This window comes from Panthera pardus, unplaced genomic scaffold (genome assembly GCF_024362965.1).
Source record: "Panthera pardus isolate Hobbes unplaced genomic scaffold, ASM2436296v1 HiC_scaffold_24, whole genome shotgun sequence".
Lineage (NCBI taxonomy): Eukaryota > Metazoa > Chordata > Mammalia > Carnivora > Felidae > Panthera > Panthera pardus.
Genome location: NW_026526810.1, coordinates 109,866,468 through 109,884,856, shown reverse-complemented (window position 1 = coordinate 109,884,856; position 18,389 = coordinate 109,866,468). Strand labels below are relative to the sequence as shown.

The following is an 18,389-nucleotide window of genomic DNA, read 5'->3' as shown; positions in this document are numbered from 1 at the left end:
TCCTGGCTAAAGGACCCACCAGGATTGAACTGCCACCAGGTTCCAAGGCTGACAGTTGGGATCACTGGGCTAGTTGAGGACTGGAATGGATCTTTTGGCTTGGTTCTCTCCCTGAGTAATTCTGACACCCTGGAATCACTTGGGGTTGGAGGTGAGGGTGTGTGCGTGAAGCAGTGTCCTTTGGGCCTGAGGCCAAATGGGGCATCGGTTGGGGTTTTTGTAATTGCCACTCGTCCTACACCATAGAACAACCCATTTCCACTTAGGTGACAGGCAGACAGATTGCATCGTAACGGTCCTTCTGGGGCATTTTAACAGTGAAAAGATTCAGCTTCCAAGTAGAGGAGAAAAAAATGATAGATTTTGCCAGCATCCGGTTTTGTCCACTACACCACCTAGGATTTGAAAATCCAGCTGTGTCCCCTCTGTTTCTTGTGTCAGTTGGTTGCCCAAGTGCAGCTGACCTGCCCTATTTCTGGCTGATCTCGTGCTGCTGATGCTCAGGGCACAGGAGACACCAGCCAGATTCTCCTTGCACATAGCCATGGTCTCATTAGCATGGCCATAGGTAGTATGTTCTCTTTCTTTCTTCTTTTGTTTTTCTGTTCAGTTCATTTCATTTCCACCACCCCCTTCATTTTAATCTTTCCTTTTTTTAGGTAGTTGTCCTGTGCTGTTGTTTTTTGTTTTATCTTTCGTTGCCTTTCCCTCTGCAGTCAACTCTATGACCTGGGGACTCCGGCATCCTTCAAGCAAGCCATTTCTGAAGAAGGTGAAAAGGAGCCACGTTGATTTGCGCCTCCTCCTCCTTGTCCTCCTCCTCCTCTTCCTCTTCCCTTGCCCGGCCCCCTCCTGCGCGTGTGTTTCAGCCAACACAGGAGCCTGGATTGTGGAAAAGCCTCCAGCACAACTCAGCTCAGCTCAGCTCAGCTCAGAGAAGTCTTGGGAGTGGCCTAAGTGTGTGCAATAAGAAGATATTTTTTTTTTTCCTTTTTAAAATCCTTCATTACATTTTCTTTAAGTGTCTCCGAGAAAGTACCCAGGTCAGACTGGAAGTGCTCTACCATAGAAATAACTGAACATGAACAAACTGACGGAAAAAAAAAAAGAGTTAACTATTTTATTTATTTCAATATTTAAAAGAAAAAAGTGCCGGCCTGGCACAGTATTTTTGTTTAAAGTACCTTCTACTTCAAAAGTTAAAAGCAATTTTGTGAAGACACGAAATCAAAAGAGTTACTTAATGTTAAATAAAGACTTCATATTAACGCTAAGGAAAAAGACCCCACATTTTTAATGAGAAAATAAAGATCAACTCTGCTCTCTCGGGCTTTTAAAAAAGCCATTCATGTATGTGCTTTAGGTATTTTTATTTCTGCCAGTTGGATGTGGTAAGTGAGGAGTGATTGGTTTTTTCTTCTTCAAAATTCTGTTGGAGGCATTGGTGATGTTACATGGTTATGTGTTAAGACGTGACAGAAATAAATTAGCCACAAAGGCTATCAGCAGTCTCTCCCTACTCCCCAGAAAACTCCCTCCCCCCCCCCATAGGCAAACCCCATTCATCTGGATGTCAAGAAACAGCTCGACTCCTGGTTGTCATGTCTGACGAGGCCTAGTTCAGAAAAGAATTCCATCTAGTGACTAACTGTATCTCTGCGAGTTCAACATTTTCAAACACAGACAGCTTTGTTTAAAATAATGCAGCGAAGAAAGAGGAAAAAAAAAAAAAGACAACAAAATAAGCATCAGCTGAGATGATACTAATTTGGTCACCTAACAACTTCCAGAGGAGACTTCTACTGAGCAGGCTTTGGGGTGGCCTAAGGTTCTAGAGTGTCCCCAAGGGCAAGGAAGGCCAACCTGAATGATGGAAACCTCAAATTCAGCTGCTGGTGGGGGTAAAGGAGAAAGACACGTGTTCTAACATGTCCTTTTATGGTCGTGTGGGTAGAAGTGAACGTGCTGGCCTATGTAATTCAACACGGTGTCTGTGGCCTGGCGAAGGAGCTCGGTTGATCGGCAGGGCCACTCGATTCTATTCCAGGTCTTCTCCGTGTCCATGCTCTTGAGTGTCCCCCACTTGTAAGCAGAGTCCCAATAATGAATGCATAATCTAACGCTGGATGTTCTCATCAGCAAGAGTCCTTGAGTGCCAGTGTTACCGAAATGGTTCTTAGCCTGAGAATCTCTCTTTTGCCTTTGAAAGGGGAGACTGGATGGGCACAGACCTCCTGCTAGCCCTTTCAGCTTTCTCATTCAAGGCCAGTCCTGGGGTGGAGGGCGGGAGATCACCAAGAGTGTCTTTGTATCATTTTGTAGCCCTTTTCTGTGACGTTTTCTGATAGAAAAGGTCCCTTTTCAAAATGCTAATAATTATAATAATAACCCACTCTCCAACCAACTCCCACAAGTTACAATGTGTAGAATTGTGATAAAGCTTTGCATAATGTAGGGTTTGTATCAAATTTGTGTAAGTTTCTGTTAAATAAAAGTCTGTTTCCAATGCTCCCATAGCATCTCTGTAAATTTTACTTGACCAACTTCATCCTACTTGAGTTTGACTTTCATACCGTCTTGAAAGGATTCTGCCCACTTGCACGTTCAAGGTGTGTTGGACCTTTTCTGTTTTATTTAGCGAACGGTGCCCAGCGTTGGTGCCGGTATCTGCTCTCTGAGTCCATAGTTGCTGTCGCCCACCCACCGTCACTGCAGCCATTGTCACCCTCTCCATGGAGAGCCTGTTTATGTGTATAGACTTGATATGCCTGTCCAATGTTGCCATTATCTCTATGCCAAGAATAGTTTGGCATAAGAATGTGAGATTTAGTGTGTGTTTGGAAAAATCTGGGGGTTAATATTTCCATTGCGTGAAAGGTGCTCTTAGTATAGCGTCCCCAAGTGGCCAGTTGGTACGGCTATAAACCAGACCCTCTGATAGGTTTCTTCTTGTGTATGGAAGTGAATACTGTTCTCATATGGGTGCCCTAGGTCAGGTGGAACCAGACTGGCCTTTCAGGCCATGTCTTGCCCTCTGAGCATTGTCACACTGTGATATTTATTACGGACTTATAAGTTTCCCTAACAGTAAAAAGCAACCGTCCCCCCCACCCTCCGCCAATATACCCTCCTTAAGCTTTTGTTTTCTTTTTGTTGTGGTAAAATATGCATTACATAAAATTTACCATTTTAGTGGGCAGTGGCATTGAGTGCATTCACATTGTTGCACAGCCCACCTCCATCCGCTCCAGAACTTTTTCATCTCCTGTTGAAACTCTGTCGCCATTAAACAGAACTCCTCATGCTCTCCTCCTCTTAGCCCCGGGCAACCACTATTCTACTTTGTCTTTATGAATTTGGCTACTGGCGATACCTCAGATGAGTGGAATCGTATAGTGTTTGTCCTTTTGTGACTGCCTTATTTCTCTCTGCATACTGTCTTCAAGGTGTGTCTATATTGTAGCAGGTGTCAGAATTTCATTCCTTTTGAAGGCTGAGTGATATTCCCTGGTGTGCACATACCACATTTTGTTTATCCATGCATCTGTTGATAGACACTTGGTGTAAATAGGAAGTTTTGCACATTTATTAAGTATCACCCACTTCCTGAAGTGACTTAAATTTGAGACACTGGATCCAATTCAGAGGTCACCAAGGGGATTAAATATCTTCTCAGGAGGGAAATGATTGCACCCGAAATCTCCCTTCTAATTTACGCCCTCCAAAAGGGTGCGTTGATTCTGATGGGCAAACATTCTCTCCGTAAGCTATGTCTTACCTTATGACATACCTACCTCTTTGTAGGTATTGTCTTTTGGCTGCTTGTAGGGATAAGTTGTCTAGCATACGGATGTAGTATCAGTGTAAATTAACTAAGGGATGGAGGAGACCCAGCAGAATCAAATGTCTTTACTGGTAGCTCATGAGGGAAGGGACTGCCTTTTTCAAATGACGGTGAATTGTTGGCAAAGCATGCATGTGCTTGACGTCTGTAGATGGTCACTGATCAAGAGGGAGGGGAAAAATATACATGTGAACCAAAGAATGACAAAGAGAAAAATCACTTTCCTCATCCGTTTGGAAACATATCAGTTCATATAAAAGGTTAGCTCTGGCGTCAAACTTGAGATGCCTACGGAGCAGGTATCTTTAATGAGTGATGATTAACAGTGCCAGGGGGAGGAGGCAGCCCTTGATGCTCAGCCTTGGGACACAGGGAGACACCAGGGAGTCGTAGGGAGTGTATAGAGCCAGACAGCATCTGTGCTCTGAGTGGGACAGCCACTACCAGCTCAGGGGTGCTGCTTGAGGGCTTAGCGTTCTCAGGTGCCCAGGTTTTTCAAGACGGACCAAAACTTCAAAAATTTTGGTGAGATCTCCCCAAAATGTTGGTCATAAATTGAAAACACTGAAAATCAATTTTGTGTGGACAAAACTAAATGTGAGTGTGTGCCAGATACCCTTTGACGACTTTGGGACAGCCTTCCCTAAGGGCTCCAGTCTGGGTAAGGTTGAAGGATGAAATGCCTTGACCAAATTCCTTCACTTCCTCCATGGATGTGTCTAATGGTAATCTGACTTAGAATTGTTATGTGCTGGGGATGGGTCCCTGGGTTGGTCTCTGGATGGAGCTAGGTCGTTATTGAGCACATTAGGGATTCAGGATGCAGTTTAGTACAAGACGTTCCCCCATCCAGTCCCCTTCCCTCTGCACGTAAATGAAAGAGCATCTCTCTAAAACCCTGGGCGGGGCTATACAGTTTAAAGTTATGGTTTTTTTGTTCTCTATTTTTCTTGTACTTTGTTCTTATTGCTGACCAGTCATCTATTATATCACATTCCTTTTACCCGTCTTGTCTTTTCTAAGATTTCTAAATTATTCCATGTGACAAGAACTCAATTCAAGTTTTATTGTCTTCCCCAAAGAGCAAATTTAGAAATTCCTTTGATTAAAAAAAGTATATATGTATGTATATTTAAAAAGTATATAAATAAATATATATGTTACAAAGTGTTCTCTGAAATGAGATGCACAGAAGATTAGAAGATGTAAAATACTTAAAATAAATCTAAATAAAAATTCTGGAGGGATATGCATATTTATATTATATTTTATATATAAAATTTTATATTTTATATGAAGATATATATGTCACTCCAGAATCTTTGTTATTTAAATTTGTCTTAAGTATTTCACATCTTAGATGCATCTGCACAGAATTCATGCAAAGTACATGTAAAAGGTAGTCTTTTGGGTCAGGGTTGTTTTCTTGCTTTATTTTCTTTGGTTCAGGTGAGGAGAAGGCTATTCTGAATAAGCAATTTGTTTTCCTTCTGTCTTATAATGGGGACTCTGTAAACTTTTCCTGTAAAGGTCCAGATAGTAAATATTTCAGGCTTTGCAGGCCAGACATCCGTTGCGACTATTCAGCTCTGGGGTTGTAGCATGAAAGTAGCCACAGACAATATATAAATGAGTGGGCATGATCATATTCCTATAAAACTTTATTTACAGAAATAGGCAGCTAGCTGGCCAGATTTGGCCCAGGGGCCAGAGTTCGCTGATCCTGAATTAGAAATACAGAGTATTATACTGTTACAGTGGGGAGTGCTGGTAGTGACACTGAAGACCTTTATAAGTGGCAGGACTAAGAGAAGAATTTCACATCACCAGGTGAAGGGCAAGAAGTACATTTCATGGTTAGTAATGAAAGCCATATTGAGGCCTATATGGATAAGTGTTTTGATCCAAAAAATTCCACCACAAGGTGTTAGAAAGCTATTAGGTTTTCTCGTTTGGGTGCCAGGTCCAAACTACAATAGTACAGTGCTTACCGAAAGTACCTATAAATAATCCAGCCAGTCGACATGGTAGCCATACATAATGGTGACTCTTGGAGGCATAATGACTAACATCATTCATCTCTACCAACTTAAATATGAAAAAAGACCAACTTTAAAATAGTTGAGTCCATGCAAATGGCTCCTGTGGGCTAAGTGAACATCGACTATAGTTTCTGTGGGAGATAAATGCTAAAGGACATTTAGCAGAGCCCAGTTTGGGAGGTGTGGGGTTGTTGCAGTTAAAGAAATGGTCTCTTTCTGATTCCCCAATAGCTGTGGCTCCCTGAAATTGTTAGTTATGAGGCATTGAGGATGTTGCTGAGGTGCATTTCATCCTGAGAGCCCAGTTGTTTGTGGTCATATTCAGAAGTAGAACACTGAGTCTCCAACTCAGTATCTCACATCCTAAAAGAACTGACAAATGATTGTCTTCCTTAGATGGTAATGAAGATTTCTGATACCAGACCTACTACTGAATTAAAATTCTCTTACAAGTTGAGTATGGGATGAACCTGACAGGTAGCCCGTGAGCTGGTCATGCTAGGTGGCAGCTGCCTTGCCAAACTCATCAAAGAGATGCTCTTTAGCCGTTGTGAGAGGCCACTGCATTGCTTTGAGAGAATGAGTAACTTTTCAGATCTCAGGGTGTGTTTTACTGGTGCCTATTGCTAAGTTCCCTGAGTTACTTCCTAGTTTTCTTAACAGGGTGAGGGGGTGAGATCAATGTTGTATGTCAGCTCTGTTTGCTCCAAGCTCCACCCCGTGATCGTAACTGAAGTCACCCAGTGGTCAGCTTTTCGGCATTGACTAGAAGGAGAAAGATTCTAGTTAGAAAACCCTATGTTTTGTATTCTGCATGAATATGGTGTTAGAAGCACAATCCCTTGGTTACCTGGTCTTTCCTTACACCAGAATAGGAAATGCTTTGGTGTGAGGTGGTTAACAGTGGGGATCAATGGTTTTGTGCCCACCTGACTGATATAATTATGGTGACTGTGCTATTAGTGATCACCTGGCAAGACACAATCATAGCTGAGATGGATCTGGAAGCCGTAGTGGAACACTAGCTGAAGGAGCAGCGTGCTGTTTATTTTTAAGTTAGCACGATGCCAAGCTGGGTTATATTGGGTATAACGTGCAAGGGCTGGAAAGCATTTCTTCACCTCTATTTAATATTTGACACCACTGTGTTTGAAATAGCTGAAAATAACTGGAAAACCCAAAAAGTACAGAGAAGAATATTAGCAATAATGAAAAGGATGAACAATAATAAGCCCTGTAAGAAAGGGCAAAGGATTTGGGGTTAACTTGGGCAAGAGAATTGGGGTCACTTAATAACTGTCATATGCATCATTGAGAAAAAGACACTGATCTTTTTGGCTTCTAGAGAGGACGGGAGAAGTTGGGGCTTGGAACAGACTGACAAATAGTTCTTTTGACAGCAAGAATTTTTGACTATTGAGGCTGATGTGACCTCACTGATAGCCAAATACTTCTGCGCGGAGTTAGGGGCGTGGGCTAGATGACCTCTCAGGGTCTCGTCAAGCTTGGCAATGCTTTGAATTGTAGCTGGGTAACCTGAAAGAGTTAGTGCCTAACTCACCACCAGGGAGTGGGGAGGCGTGGCGAGAATTGGTCTTATGGACGCGTGTTGTGATCATTAACCAAAATTACACTTCTAGGCTTGTTCCTATTCATACTGAAGCAATGCCCCAAGGCCTTATGGGGACTTCCATTGTTTGGGTAATGTGAGACGCCAGCTGGAAAGTGAATGCAAGAGACATTTTCCTCCAGAGAATTGTCAAAAATGTGAAAGACGAACAAGTGAGAAGCAACTGGAAAGGACAGTAAGGCCAAAACGCCACGAGGGAAAATGGTTCTGCTGAAAACTCCAAGTTCCTTTATGGTTCTCATCTCCTTGGATTTCACCATGTCCAACATCATCCTTGGTGCATGGATTTCGTACTTGCTCATAGGACCCGGATATTATTCTTAACTTGATTTTGGTTGAACAGCCTCACTAATATTCATGGTTGTCTACTCCCCTCTCCCCAACTCAGTAGGTAGGGGAAGGAAGGTTTTATTAAAAGACAAAGTTAATTTTATATTTATATGTATAAAACAAAAATTCTGCTTGGGAAAACCTGTGGTCAGGATTCTTTCCACGTAACTTAGAAAAAAAACCTATAGTTTTGCTCTGTGTTTGATTTAAAGAAGTAGGAAGGATTGTACTGTATTTGTAGTATGTGAAGTCAACTTTCTGAGGACGTGAAATGTAAAAGAGGTTGGGAATGGAGAGAGCTTGTGTAAGAAGGGGTGAAGGAATGGTGTGATGAGTTGCTAGCGTGAACGCTTATGCTAAAATTTCTCCTTGACTTGAGTTATGGGTTCAAAGAGACTGGCAGTTTGTAATTTTGAAAAGTTTTTTAGTTAAAATAGATTGTTTTCCCTCTGTAGACATCAACCTTTTGTCCGTAATTGAAAAAATAGATCAATATGTTTTGACCACATACTGGTGTTTTGTATAATGACCCTCCAGTTATTGGTTTGCTTTATGCTTCTGATCAATTAATCAAACTTTTATTGAATGTCTTCCATGTTGCAGTACTGTGTTAGGTTTTGCAGGGCATAAAAGACAAACAAAGGGGAATTGAAACAAACTTTTGGGGACACTTTCTTTTCTTTTTTTTTTATCACGTTTATTTTTGAAGAAGAGAGAGAGAGTGTGCATAAGCGGGCGAGGGGCATAGAGAGGGGGACAGAGGGTCCACAGCAGGCTCTGTGCTGACAGCAGCGAGCCTGATGTGGGGCTTGAACTTGTGAACTGTGAGATTGTGACCTGAGTTGAACTTGGATGCTCAACCAGTTGAGCCACCCAGGTGCTCCTTGGGGATACTTTCTATGTGCTAGTCACTGATAAGCTTCTTATAGATGTTAGCTTGTGAAGGCTGTATACCCACATTCTCAGGTTCAGATTACCATTCCTGTTTCACAGACATGGAAATTGAGGCTCAGGGAGATTGAGTTGACAATGGTAGTAGTCATAGCTGGTAATGTCTGAATTTTCCAATCGAAGATTGTTTTGCTCAGACCCTCTCCACCGTGGAAGTCCTCTTTTCTGTTCATAAAGAGGGGAGACAGGTGGTTAGCATATTATTCAAGACAAGACCGTTTATAATTAGGTGCCAAGTTGGTACAAACTGTGGGTGCCACCCGGGCTGAGCGAAGGGAGTTTCCAGCTCAGGCTGGAATAGCGAGGGGGGTCTGCACTGAATGGAGAGCGCAGTTGGGCTGCAGTTGGGGTGAGCAAAGAGAAGACAGGCCACCGAGAGTGGGAAATACCTGAACAAAAGCTCTGAGGTGTGAGCAGCACAGTGGGGCTGCAGGCACAGTGAGATGAACCTGAATGGAGTGGGGGAAGATCCCAGGCTGTGGAGAGAAGTCAGAGGATGCAAACAGCATTCACCATCATGGTGGGGCCTGATCAACAATGCAGGAAATAGGAACAGGAGGAAGCCAGTGCATCTTGGGCCCTTGAACAGGATGAATATAATGTTTAGGACGGCTGTGTGAGGGCAGCCCAGCTGCCCGTGAAGAAGTTTGGGTTTATATACTCTTCCCTACCAGGCCGCCTCGGACTGTGTCATGACTGTGGGATCCTAGCCCCTGTGAGGGAAAAAAGAGTGGTCAGGATTCCTTCTAAATGACTTGTGACAGAACCCCGGTGTATCCTGTCTTCTGTGTGATGCGTGTCCAACTGATGAAGTGTTCACCTCGCTAAGTGTCACATGATTCTGTGGGTCTGTTCCACCAAGGATTATTCTGAAACCAGAGAAAGTGCTCTTCTACCCCTTCCTGGTTTGTAACACCGTTGGGGAGGAGTATGGGATATCCTGAGAGGCCGGTTGGCCCCAGAGAGCTTTGTATCTAAGAGATTGATTGAAATTTGGGATCAAATCTCTGATTGTCCTTTTAGTCGAGTTGGAGAGAGAGTTTATTTGAAAAAGTGTCCTTTAGATCTATAGGTCACTGAACGTGGTTGAGGAGAGTTGAGGAAAGAAGGCTCCGATTCTGGCCATTGCCTTTGTTTGGGTGCGGAAGCACCTTCTGGCACCATTGCCTGTCTGCCCTTAGCCGCTTTACCTGTGGGGGAATCAAGAAGTCCTAAGATCACAATTCCTGGGACCTCGCTTTTCCTTCTACCTCCTGTGCTCATGTCTCCCCACTTCATCTTGTCGGTGGGTTCTTTGCTGGCCCTCGGGACTGAAAGACGTGCGGCGGTGTGTGAGGAACATGGATTGTGAGTCCAAAGAGTGGGGCCATCTCTGGGTGGCCAAGAATGGTTGGCACTTCCTGATGTGCTAAATAACAGCCACATTTTCAAGGTAATCTTCCCAGCAGCCTTGTCAGGGGCTACTGTCCCACTTAGCAGATGAGCGGGCCAAAACTCAGAAGGGTTGTGACTTGGTCAAAGCTACACGGAAGTGGCGGGACCGGGACTAGACTCTAGATCTTTAGTGTGTTTGCCTTTGCTTATTATTTGCCTGTAACGCTCAGTGGCACTTGTCTTGGCTTAGGCATGCCCAGACGTGGCAGAGCCCTGGACTGAAAAGGTCATCTGACAGCACAGAATTGAAACCCACAATAGAGTAATATCCATCTTCCCTCTGAGAAAAGCAAAAACAATAGGATGCCAGCTTCTAGATCCACCCCTCTTTCCCCCTGCTACCTCCCCACTCCACCCCCGCTGACATTTATGCAGCACCTGGGCCTCATACAGCACTGTCTCACCAAACCCTTTCAAAATCTCTCTTTCCTTCATCTGCCTTTACACCGTAATGTTGATGCAAATCTGGTTCAGCCAACGCGCTGGGGCTGAGTGTTAATTGCTTCCCGCGCAATGTTCGGTGTCTGGTTCATGCATCCACCTAGATCACCTACATACTAGCTTGAAATTTAACTGTGTGCCCTGCAGAAAGCACCCCAGGCCTGCCTCTAATGGCACATTAGGTCTATCACAGGCAGCCCTCAGAGTTGATTTTGCCCTACAGAGGTTGAGAAGGTTGGCTTCAAAAAAGAAGTCCCTGCCTGGTGATTGGCGCAGAGCGAGATCTTCTGAGACAGCAACTTGCCCTTCCTGCTCCCTCTCCATTAATTCCAGGAAACTCTGCAGCTCACTCTCCCCTGCCCCCATCCTCTGGTCTCTCTGCTGTGCTAATCACAGCTCATTTCTGCTGCATGCCTCATTTGGGGGAAGAGCACTCTAGGGCTCCCGAAATGTGAAGAGGGAAATTAAGGACGGTTGGTCAAATGAGTCAGTCCATTGCCACTGGGACAGCCATCCTCCTCCCCGGGAGGGCCCTGTGCCTCTTTCCAGGGCTTACGGGGAGGGTGTTTACTCTTGGGCTTTTCCTGTGGACCAGATGGGGTTTTGTATTCTAAGGGAGAGAAGGAGAATGAGGTTCATTGAGGAGCTACACGCCGTCATGGGTCCTCTGATCTCATCACCTCCTCTAACAATCCTGGGATGTTGGGCCCATTTTGGAGCTGGGGGAATGAGGAGGACAGATGTCGGGTAGTGACCTGCCCGAAACCAGGCAGATGTACATGTCTATTTGACTTCAACGGCCGGTGTGCGTTCATTCCTTTCTAACCATTGTCCAGGGAAGACGGCCCTTCTGAATTCTCCCTCTCATTTCTCAAACCAAGGGCTCTGGGCTTCTGCTCCTTCTTGTTTCCTCTCCCCCAACCTCCTCTGTGACACTTTACTTTTTCTGTAGTAGCAAGCGTCCTGCCGGCTCTGGAGAGAATCCATCGTGGCCATGAGTCCTGTTACCCACTGGCTGGTCAGCACTGTGGATTTAGCCAGTATGCTAATGAATCTAGGTTTCCCAGAAAGGGCTGATTGGGTCATTGCAAAGAGCCAGCTGTCCTGGCCAGGCTCCCCCATGCCAGGAAGCTCTGCAGGACCACTTAGGTGGCTGTGGGCCTGTCAGGAGGGGAGCAAAGAGCTCCGTCTCAATCCCAGGCAGGGGACTAGTCCTTTCTCTGTACTTCTTTCCTTCCCATTACCTCATTTTAAGGCCTCAGGCGTTATTTGGTTGATCTGCTTCAAAAGAGATTCATTCTCCATCTTTGTAAATAAGGGATTCAACTTGATATTAGTCAGATGAACTCCAAAGTTTCAGGATGCCATGTTGGTGAGAATGCAACATTAAAAACCAAACCTGTTTTCCCCCTGTTTTCCTGCCTTATTCCTATTGTCCAGAGGAATGTTTCTTAGAAGCGTCCTTTTTCTGTGAAAGCCTGTAGAGCTCTCCCTTCTGGAAACTTCTCCTTCCCAGGAGGCTGTGGGAAAGGGAGCTGGATGCGGAATGGACAGTACCCAGGAATACTTTGGCCCCAGGGTTTTGATGTGCATTCATCCTTCCGGAAGGCAGGGTCAGGGAGGAGTCAGCTGGCAAGGCCCCAGGGGTTTTGCTGTGGTAGCTGAACAGGAGCAGGCAGGGGCAGCTCAGGAGCAGGATGCCACGATTCCAGACCACCTGAGTTACACTCCCAGGAGCCAGTCCATGCTGTGGAAGGACTTAGGAGACGTGGGGCAACATTCTAGCCTTGCTGCCTCCTTGCCCTGTGGCCCTGGGCCAGTCACTTCACCTTTGGAGGGCTCAGTTTCCTCAGGTGTTTAAAGAAGGGGTTGGACCAGGTGTTCCAAGGCTCACTCTGGTGCTGACAGAAGCTCTGAGTAGACCGAGTGAGGAACCCGTGATCGAGTTAACTTGTCTGAGAAAGTGCTCTGCATTTTAACTGCGGCTTTTTGGAAGTCAAGTTTTTAAGCCACGAGGGTCACTTCAGTGGTGGAAATTTCAGGCACCGTTCCAGGGGTTTGTGGAAGGGAGATGGCAGTTTATATCTTACCCTGCCCCCCATCACTGATCATGTCATGAAGCAGAGGCCTCTTCTGTCCACTCTGCCCACCCACGCCTGCGAATCTCTGCCTCATCCACCTCTTCCCCTGCTTGCAGAGGCAGATGGAGAAAGCTGGGTTGGGGCGAGACTGGGCATCTTCTGTGTGGTTCTGGGGCACTTGTGGGGTGCATGCTTGCAGAGAGGCGTTGATGTCGCCCAGCTCTGGCCTTCCAGAGGTCAGGCTCTGTCCCACAGGAGGCTGTGTTGGGCCTGAGTGCCACCCTGTCCTCGGCTATTGAGTGCAGAGAAGAGGCCTCAGAGTGGATCCAACAGAGGAGGAAACAGACACCCAAGAGTCATTGCCAAGATTTCAGTGCTCCCTGGGGGCCGTGCAGGCCTGAGGTTCTGGACTTCCACTCGAGTGCTCTCTTCTTCGGGCCTCCTCCTGTAACTACACTGCCTCTGCCCAGGCTCTGTTCTCCCCCTTTTAGTTTTAGGGAGCTAATTAACTTCTTTGCCTCTAAGCTCTTCCAGTTGCTCACCTTTAACTCTGTGAGGCCGGGGTTTGGAGGTGGCCTTGACCTGATTTTGCCCTGGGGTAATTCAGGAATGCTTTTAATCCAGGACCCTGGATTAAAAGCTGTGGGGGCTGGGATGACAGATTCACCTGGAGTGTGGACAGGGGACAGGGGTCGTGGAGAGGAAGCAGGACCTTAGTGCAGGAGGGCAGCCCTCTGACTTGGGAAGCCACTGGATGGCCAGAGGCCCAGTGCTCCGTGAGAGTGGCCCACCAGCCCCTCAGTCTCCTTGGGTCAGGAGAAGGGTCCTTCTCCAGGTCTGTCTCCTGCGGCTGAGTGGTGTGGTATTTGCCTGAATGGGTGTTGGGATAAGATATGCCAGTGCATCTTTCCTCTGCCAACCCTTTGCTAGGACGTCTTGAGTCGATGACTTCCCTACTCTGAAAATGGGGACAGTGACACCTGGGTCACAGGTTGTTTCAAGCACTGAATGAGAACATGTGTTCAAAGCATCTAGCACTCAGGAAGCACCTTGATAAGTGGGAACTGTTATTAGTAATAGTGCTAAATACTCTTTAGGGCAGACTCAGAGAATTGAGTTTCTACATCTTGTTAAGAATTCAGCCAGAATTCTAGCTGTGTCTCCTGAATAAGGAAGAACCCAAATCTTTTTTCTGGGTTCTTATTTTCATTCTCTTACCCATTCCTTCCTTTGTCTTCTGCGTCTTTCTTTGTCTCCCCCACTCCTCTCCACCCCGTGTCCTTCCCCCCAGATTTACCAATTCTTCCTCTTCTCGCTTTATCTCTCCTCTCTGTTCTCATGATTCTGGAACTTGTGAGGATCTCTTTTGTTTACTTATTCGTGATCCAAAATGCATCCCAGGAGTTCTGAAAGTTGGTGCTTTCTGTTTTTCTTCTTGCTGTGAGTTGAACCTCCCAGCTCCATGAAGATACTACATCTCCTCCAAATGCAGGCTCCCCTGCTGGCTTCAGGGTCCCCACCACCCCTCGAGATAGGGATTCACTATCTTGGATCTTTTTTACTTTTAGTCTTTGAGTTCCCAACCACCATGGCAGGTGAATGTATGGGTCCGGAACTTAGGGGACGGGTCTGTGCTGGAGGGATCAGTTTGGGAGTTTCAAGTGTGTGGATGACATGTGGGGGAAGTGAGTCTAACCAGATAGAAAGAAGAGTCTGGAATCAGAGAGAAGTGAAGATTCCAGCAAAGGAGACTGAGAAGGGACAGCTGGGCATGTGGGAGGAGGACAGGAGACTACAGAAAGGGGATGGAGGGCAATGCCCTTTCAAGGAGTTGGGCTGAAAAGAGGAGCAGAAATTGGGTCATTGATGGAGGAGATAATCAAGAAGGGTCTCTTTGAAAAATGGGAGCTCTTACAGTGTATTTGTATGCCAGCAGAACTGTTGACTAGAGAGAGAAATTGATGCCAGAGGAATTAATAGCAGGAACAGAGTTCTCAGGGAAGAGTGAGAGGTTTGGGATCTGGGTACAAGTAGGCGATTGGCCTTGGGTAGGAGCCGGGAGCGTTTGTTTCCAGTATAGGAGGGTGACAAGCATAGGGCCGCAGGTGCAGAGGGCTGGGGGGATTTGCATGGAGAAAATGAAACAGTTTTATTCTGACCACTAATGTGTGTTCTTAACTAAATAAGGAGAGTGGGAGGAGGTGAATAAGCTATGGGGGATTGGAGAAAATGGAGAGGTGTGGGAGAGGGGTTTGATCAGCAAAATATAGGGTACTACTAAGATTTTTGGTCACCATTTCAATGGAGGCTGATCAGTACAGTGGCTTTGGGTACAGGCACAGACTAGGAGAGGGTTGGGCTTAACTGGAGTTGAGGTGAGTAGGACAGAGAGGAAGGGGTCAACAGATAATATGCAGAGATGTGATTCCAAGAATGGATGTGGAGTCTATGGATATGGGTGCGTGAGAGGTAACACAGAAAGAGTGGTATGTGTTAAGGAGTAGTGGTTGGAGCTTCCAATGAGATTAAAGAATTACTGGTGGACCCAGTAAGTCGGAGCCAACCTGGCTATGACTAACTGCCCCCTTTGGATTTGGGCTCAGGTGTTTTCCTCTTAAAATAGTTAAAAGACACAAAAACAGAAAATGGTGGAAAGCGATGCTTATTCTGGGGCTAATTCATTCATCATTGAAAGAGTGCACTTTAATTAGGCTTCAAAGATACTCAGTGGCTCATAACAACACAATGGAAATGATGCCTTAACTCTTTCCTGCCCCCGCCAGATCAGTCCCACTAACACTGGGGTGGGCATTTGTGTTTGTTCTTATTGATACAAGGGAAATATTCTAAGTGCTTTGTTGTCCAAAAAGGCCTTATCTTGGAAAGAGAGCATATGTTGCCTGTCTGAGGCCCCTGAGAGGAAGTGAGGGCCTCCTGTTTATGCATGGGACCCACAGGTCTCTGGCAAACAGAACTGCTATCAGGAAGATGTAGCTTATGTCTGGACACTGGCCAATATGAATTGATGTCTTTTGCATCCAACAATCACAGGACTGTCTGAAACACTTAAGAGTATGTCGACAGTAGGCTGAGGTTGAGAGGAATATGGAATTTCTGGGAATGAGAATAGAGGCTGTTGGTTGGTGCCAAAACAAAGCAGAAGAGTGGCAAAACCTTGCTTTTTCCTTTTTTTGAAAAAGTGTTTTCCAGTTTAACAAAGCAGTAACACACACCGTGTCAGCAGGATCCTCACAATAGAAGGATGAGGTGGGCAGGAAATGTTCTGGAGTCTCATTTGACCAAGGCAGACTCAGAGCAGCTGGTGGACTTGCCCGTGGTCTCGAATGCCTACATGGTGGCATAGCTTGCTGATATGCAGGAGCCTTGAGGAGAGTCTAGGAGGCAGGGGGTCCCCAAGTGTGGCTCAAGGATCCCTGCCCCTGTCAGGATCTGCATCACCCCTAATGGCGCTCCTAATGGGCTCTAAAGTTCAGGATCACCAGAATGGCATTGCTGTGGAGTGGAGAAATGGGAAGACCACAGCCTGATATTTCCTCTCTGAGGTCCTTGTTCTCCAAAGGAAAAGGAGAGCCTCCCTCTCGAGGCAAGGAGAGGGAGAAAGGTGGCTGCTTGGGAAGTGCGGTGAAGGGAGAGAACAGAGAAGGGGTTGGGAGATTAGGTAGAGTACGCGGCAGTAGGTAGGAACCGGAACAAAGGAAACTGATTTGATTAGCCCATGTGGGCCTTCAGCCACAAAGCAACATTAGACTTGCCATACCTGTTCCAGCCTTGGGGCTCTCCCTCTGACTGTGGCTGTGAGGGCCTGCCATGGGAGGTCATGGGCATCTTTCCTGATGTCACTCAAAGGTGGAATAATGTGGGTGCCGAGAGCTTGCTCTGGCTATTGTCTGGCAGTTGCCCCAGCCTCTTGGCACTTTGGTTTCCTTGTCTGCATGGGTCTTTACTGAAGTGGGACTGGCCTTGAAGGATGAATGGAAGTTCTAAGGGTAGGCAAAAGGTGGAGGTGGTATTTCGTTGATTCTTTTATTCGTATATGAATTGACAGTTTCCCTCATTCGATGAGAGTTGATTTGGTGGAGAGGCAGGGAGGGAAGTCAGATTAGAGAGAATGAAGACTGAGTGGGTATCCCAGAAAGGAAAGGAGTGGATTTAGGACAGTGCATCTCAAAATTCATTGTGCACATGAGTCGCCCAGGGATTTTGTTAAAATGCAGATTTAAGGTTGTAGGTCAAGAGTGGGTGTTTCTAACAAGTTCCCAGGTGATGCTTGGGCTTCTGGTTCATGGACTGTGCTTTATGTAGCTAGAGTGTAGACCATCTGCTCGACAGGTTTGGCTGTGAATGGGAGCTGAAGGATAGGAGAGAGAGACCTTTGTGTGCAAAAGTGTGAAGTGCAAACAGAGCAGGTTTTGGAGGAGGAGGGTGGGGTGGAGAGAGGGAGGAATTCAAGTGCTTCTCTGTGTGGCTGTTGCATAGGGTGTAGTGGTAGTTGGTCAGTGGTCATGAAAGAAGATGAATCTTAAAAAGGCAGTGGTGACCAGAGAGCAAAGAGGCTTGTAATGCTAGGGAGCTTACTTTCTGCCGCAGGCAATGAGAGACAGAGGAATTACTTAAGAAGGGGTTGGTCAGTACCTCATAACTGATGGCGTAGTTTTAAAAAAATATTAACCACTACTTAAAAAAATGTCTTTAGAAAGGGTCTTTCAGATCATCTTCTGTGAAAACAGAAGTATGTGACTGTGGGAATACTGTCTGTTAGTCCAACCACAAAACAAGGCCACTGTTCGGTTGGCAGTCCTAGTTGTTTGGATAAGGGTCTCTGACCCACAGAAAGGGAAACAGGAGTTAAATATTTGGCGAACTGCTTGAGGTTTGAATCCTTAATTCTCACAGGAGGCTTTTAACCTATTAAGCTTAACATCTTCCAGCTCAGAGGTAGCAACTATTTTCTTTCTATGCGAAAACTCAGATTGGTAACGATTGCTTGGAGTGCTGGGTTCAGAAGGACCCAAAGGTCTCAGCCATGAGGATTGGAAGAGAATGTTGAATTGATTAGTGATGTCTGCCATGAGTCATGAGTGTGGGATGGAAAACTGGCATATATGACACATGTTTAGTTATCTCTGAAGGGAGGTTAGGTTTCTGGTGACATATTCCTAATTCTCTCACACCAATCCTTTAGGTGAACCAGGGCCATTTCAGAGATACCCTCTTCGTTTCCCTGGTTATGAAATGGAGTGGACCATCACTTACCCAGAAAGGCTTTGTGAATCTTCAGACAGTTGTGAGACAAGTGTGTACATTTACAAACTATCAGGAAAGGCTCTCCTTCTGCGGTACTCTAACATCGATGGGTGTTATTGTACTGAATAAACTACTTGTCTTAGAGAATCATTTCTATTAAATCTGAAGACAGATGCTGATAACTGAAAATAGCCATTGATTTGCTTTCTCTTGTACTATCTAAACTCCCTAATTTATCTGGAGGAAAAAATAAAGCCCGTGTAAAATCAACTCCTCCAGCTTTCTAAGTAAACAGTGAGATCAATCTTATTCATGAATTTGTTGGATAAATGTTTATTTGATTATAAGGAAAGGCAGATTAATCTTAGATG

At 45.6% G+C, this 18,389-nt stretch overlaps 1 protein-coding gene across 6 annotated transcripts in view; it reads left to right on the top strand.

Annotated features, from left to right (window-relative positions):
* The window catches only part of DPF3 (double PHD fingers 3), a 293,080-nt gene that overhangs the window by 249,145 nt on the left and 25,546 nt on the right, over nt 1–18,389 (top strand). The window contains exon 10 of one of the 6 annotated variants that reach the window (XM_053889563.1): nt 717–2,511. The exons of the other annotated variants lie outside the window; for them this stretch is intronic. Within the exon in view, the coding sequence (XP_053745538.1) occupies nt 717–792 (76 nt within the window). The 3' untranslated portion in view covers nt 793–2,511. Of the gene's footprint in view, nt 1–716; nt 2,512–18,389 lie in introns of those variants that run through there. 6 annotated transcript variants of the gene reach the window in all.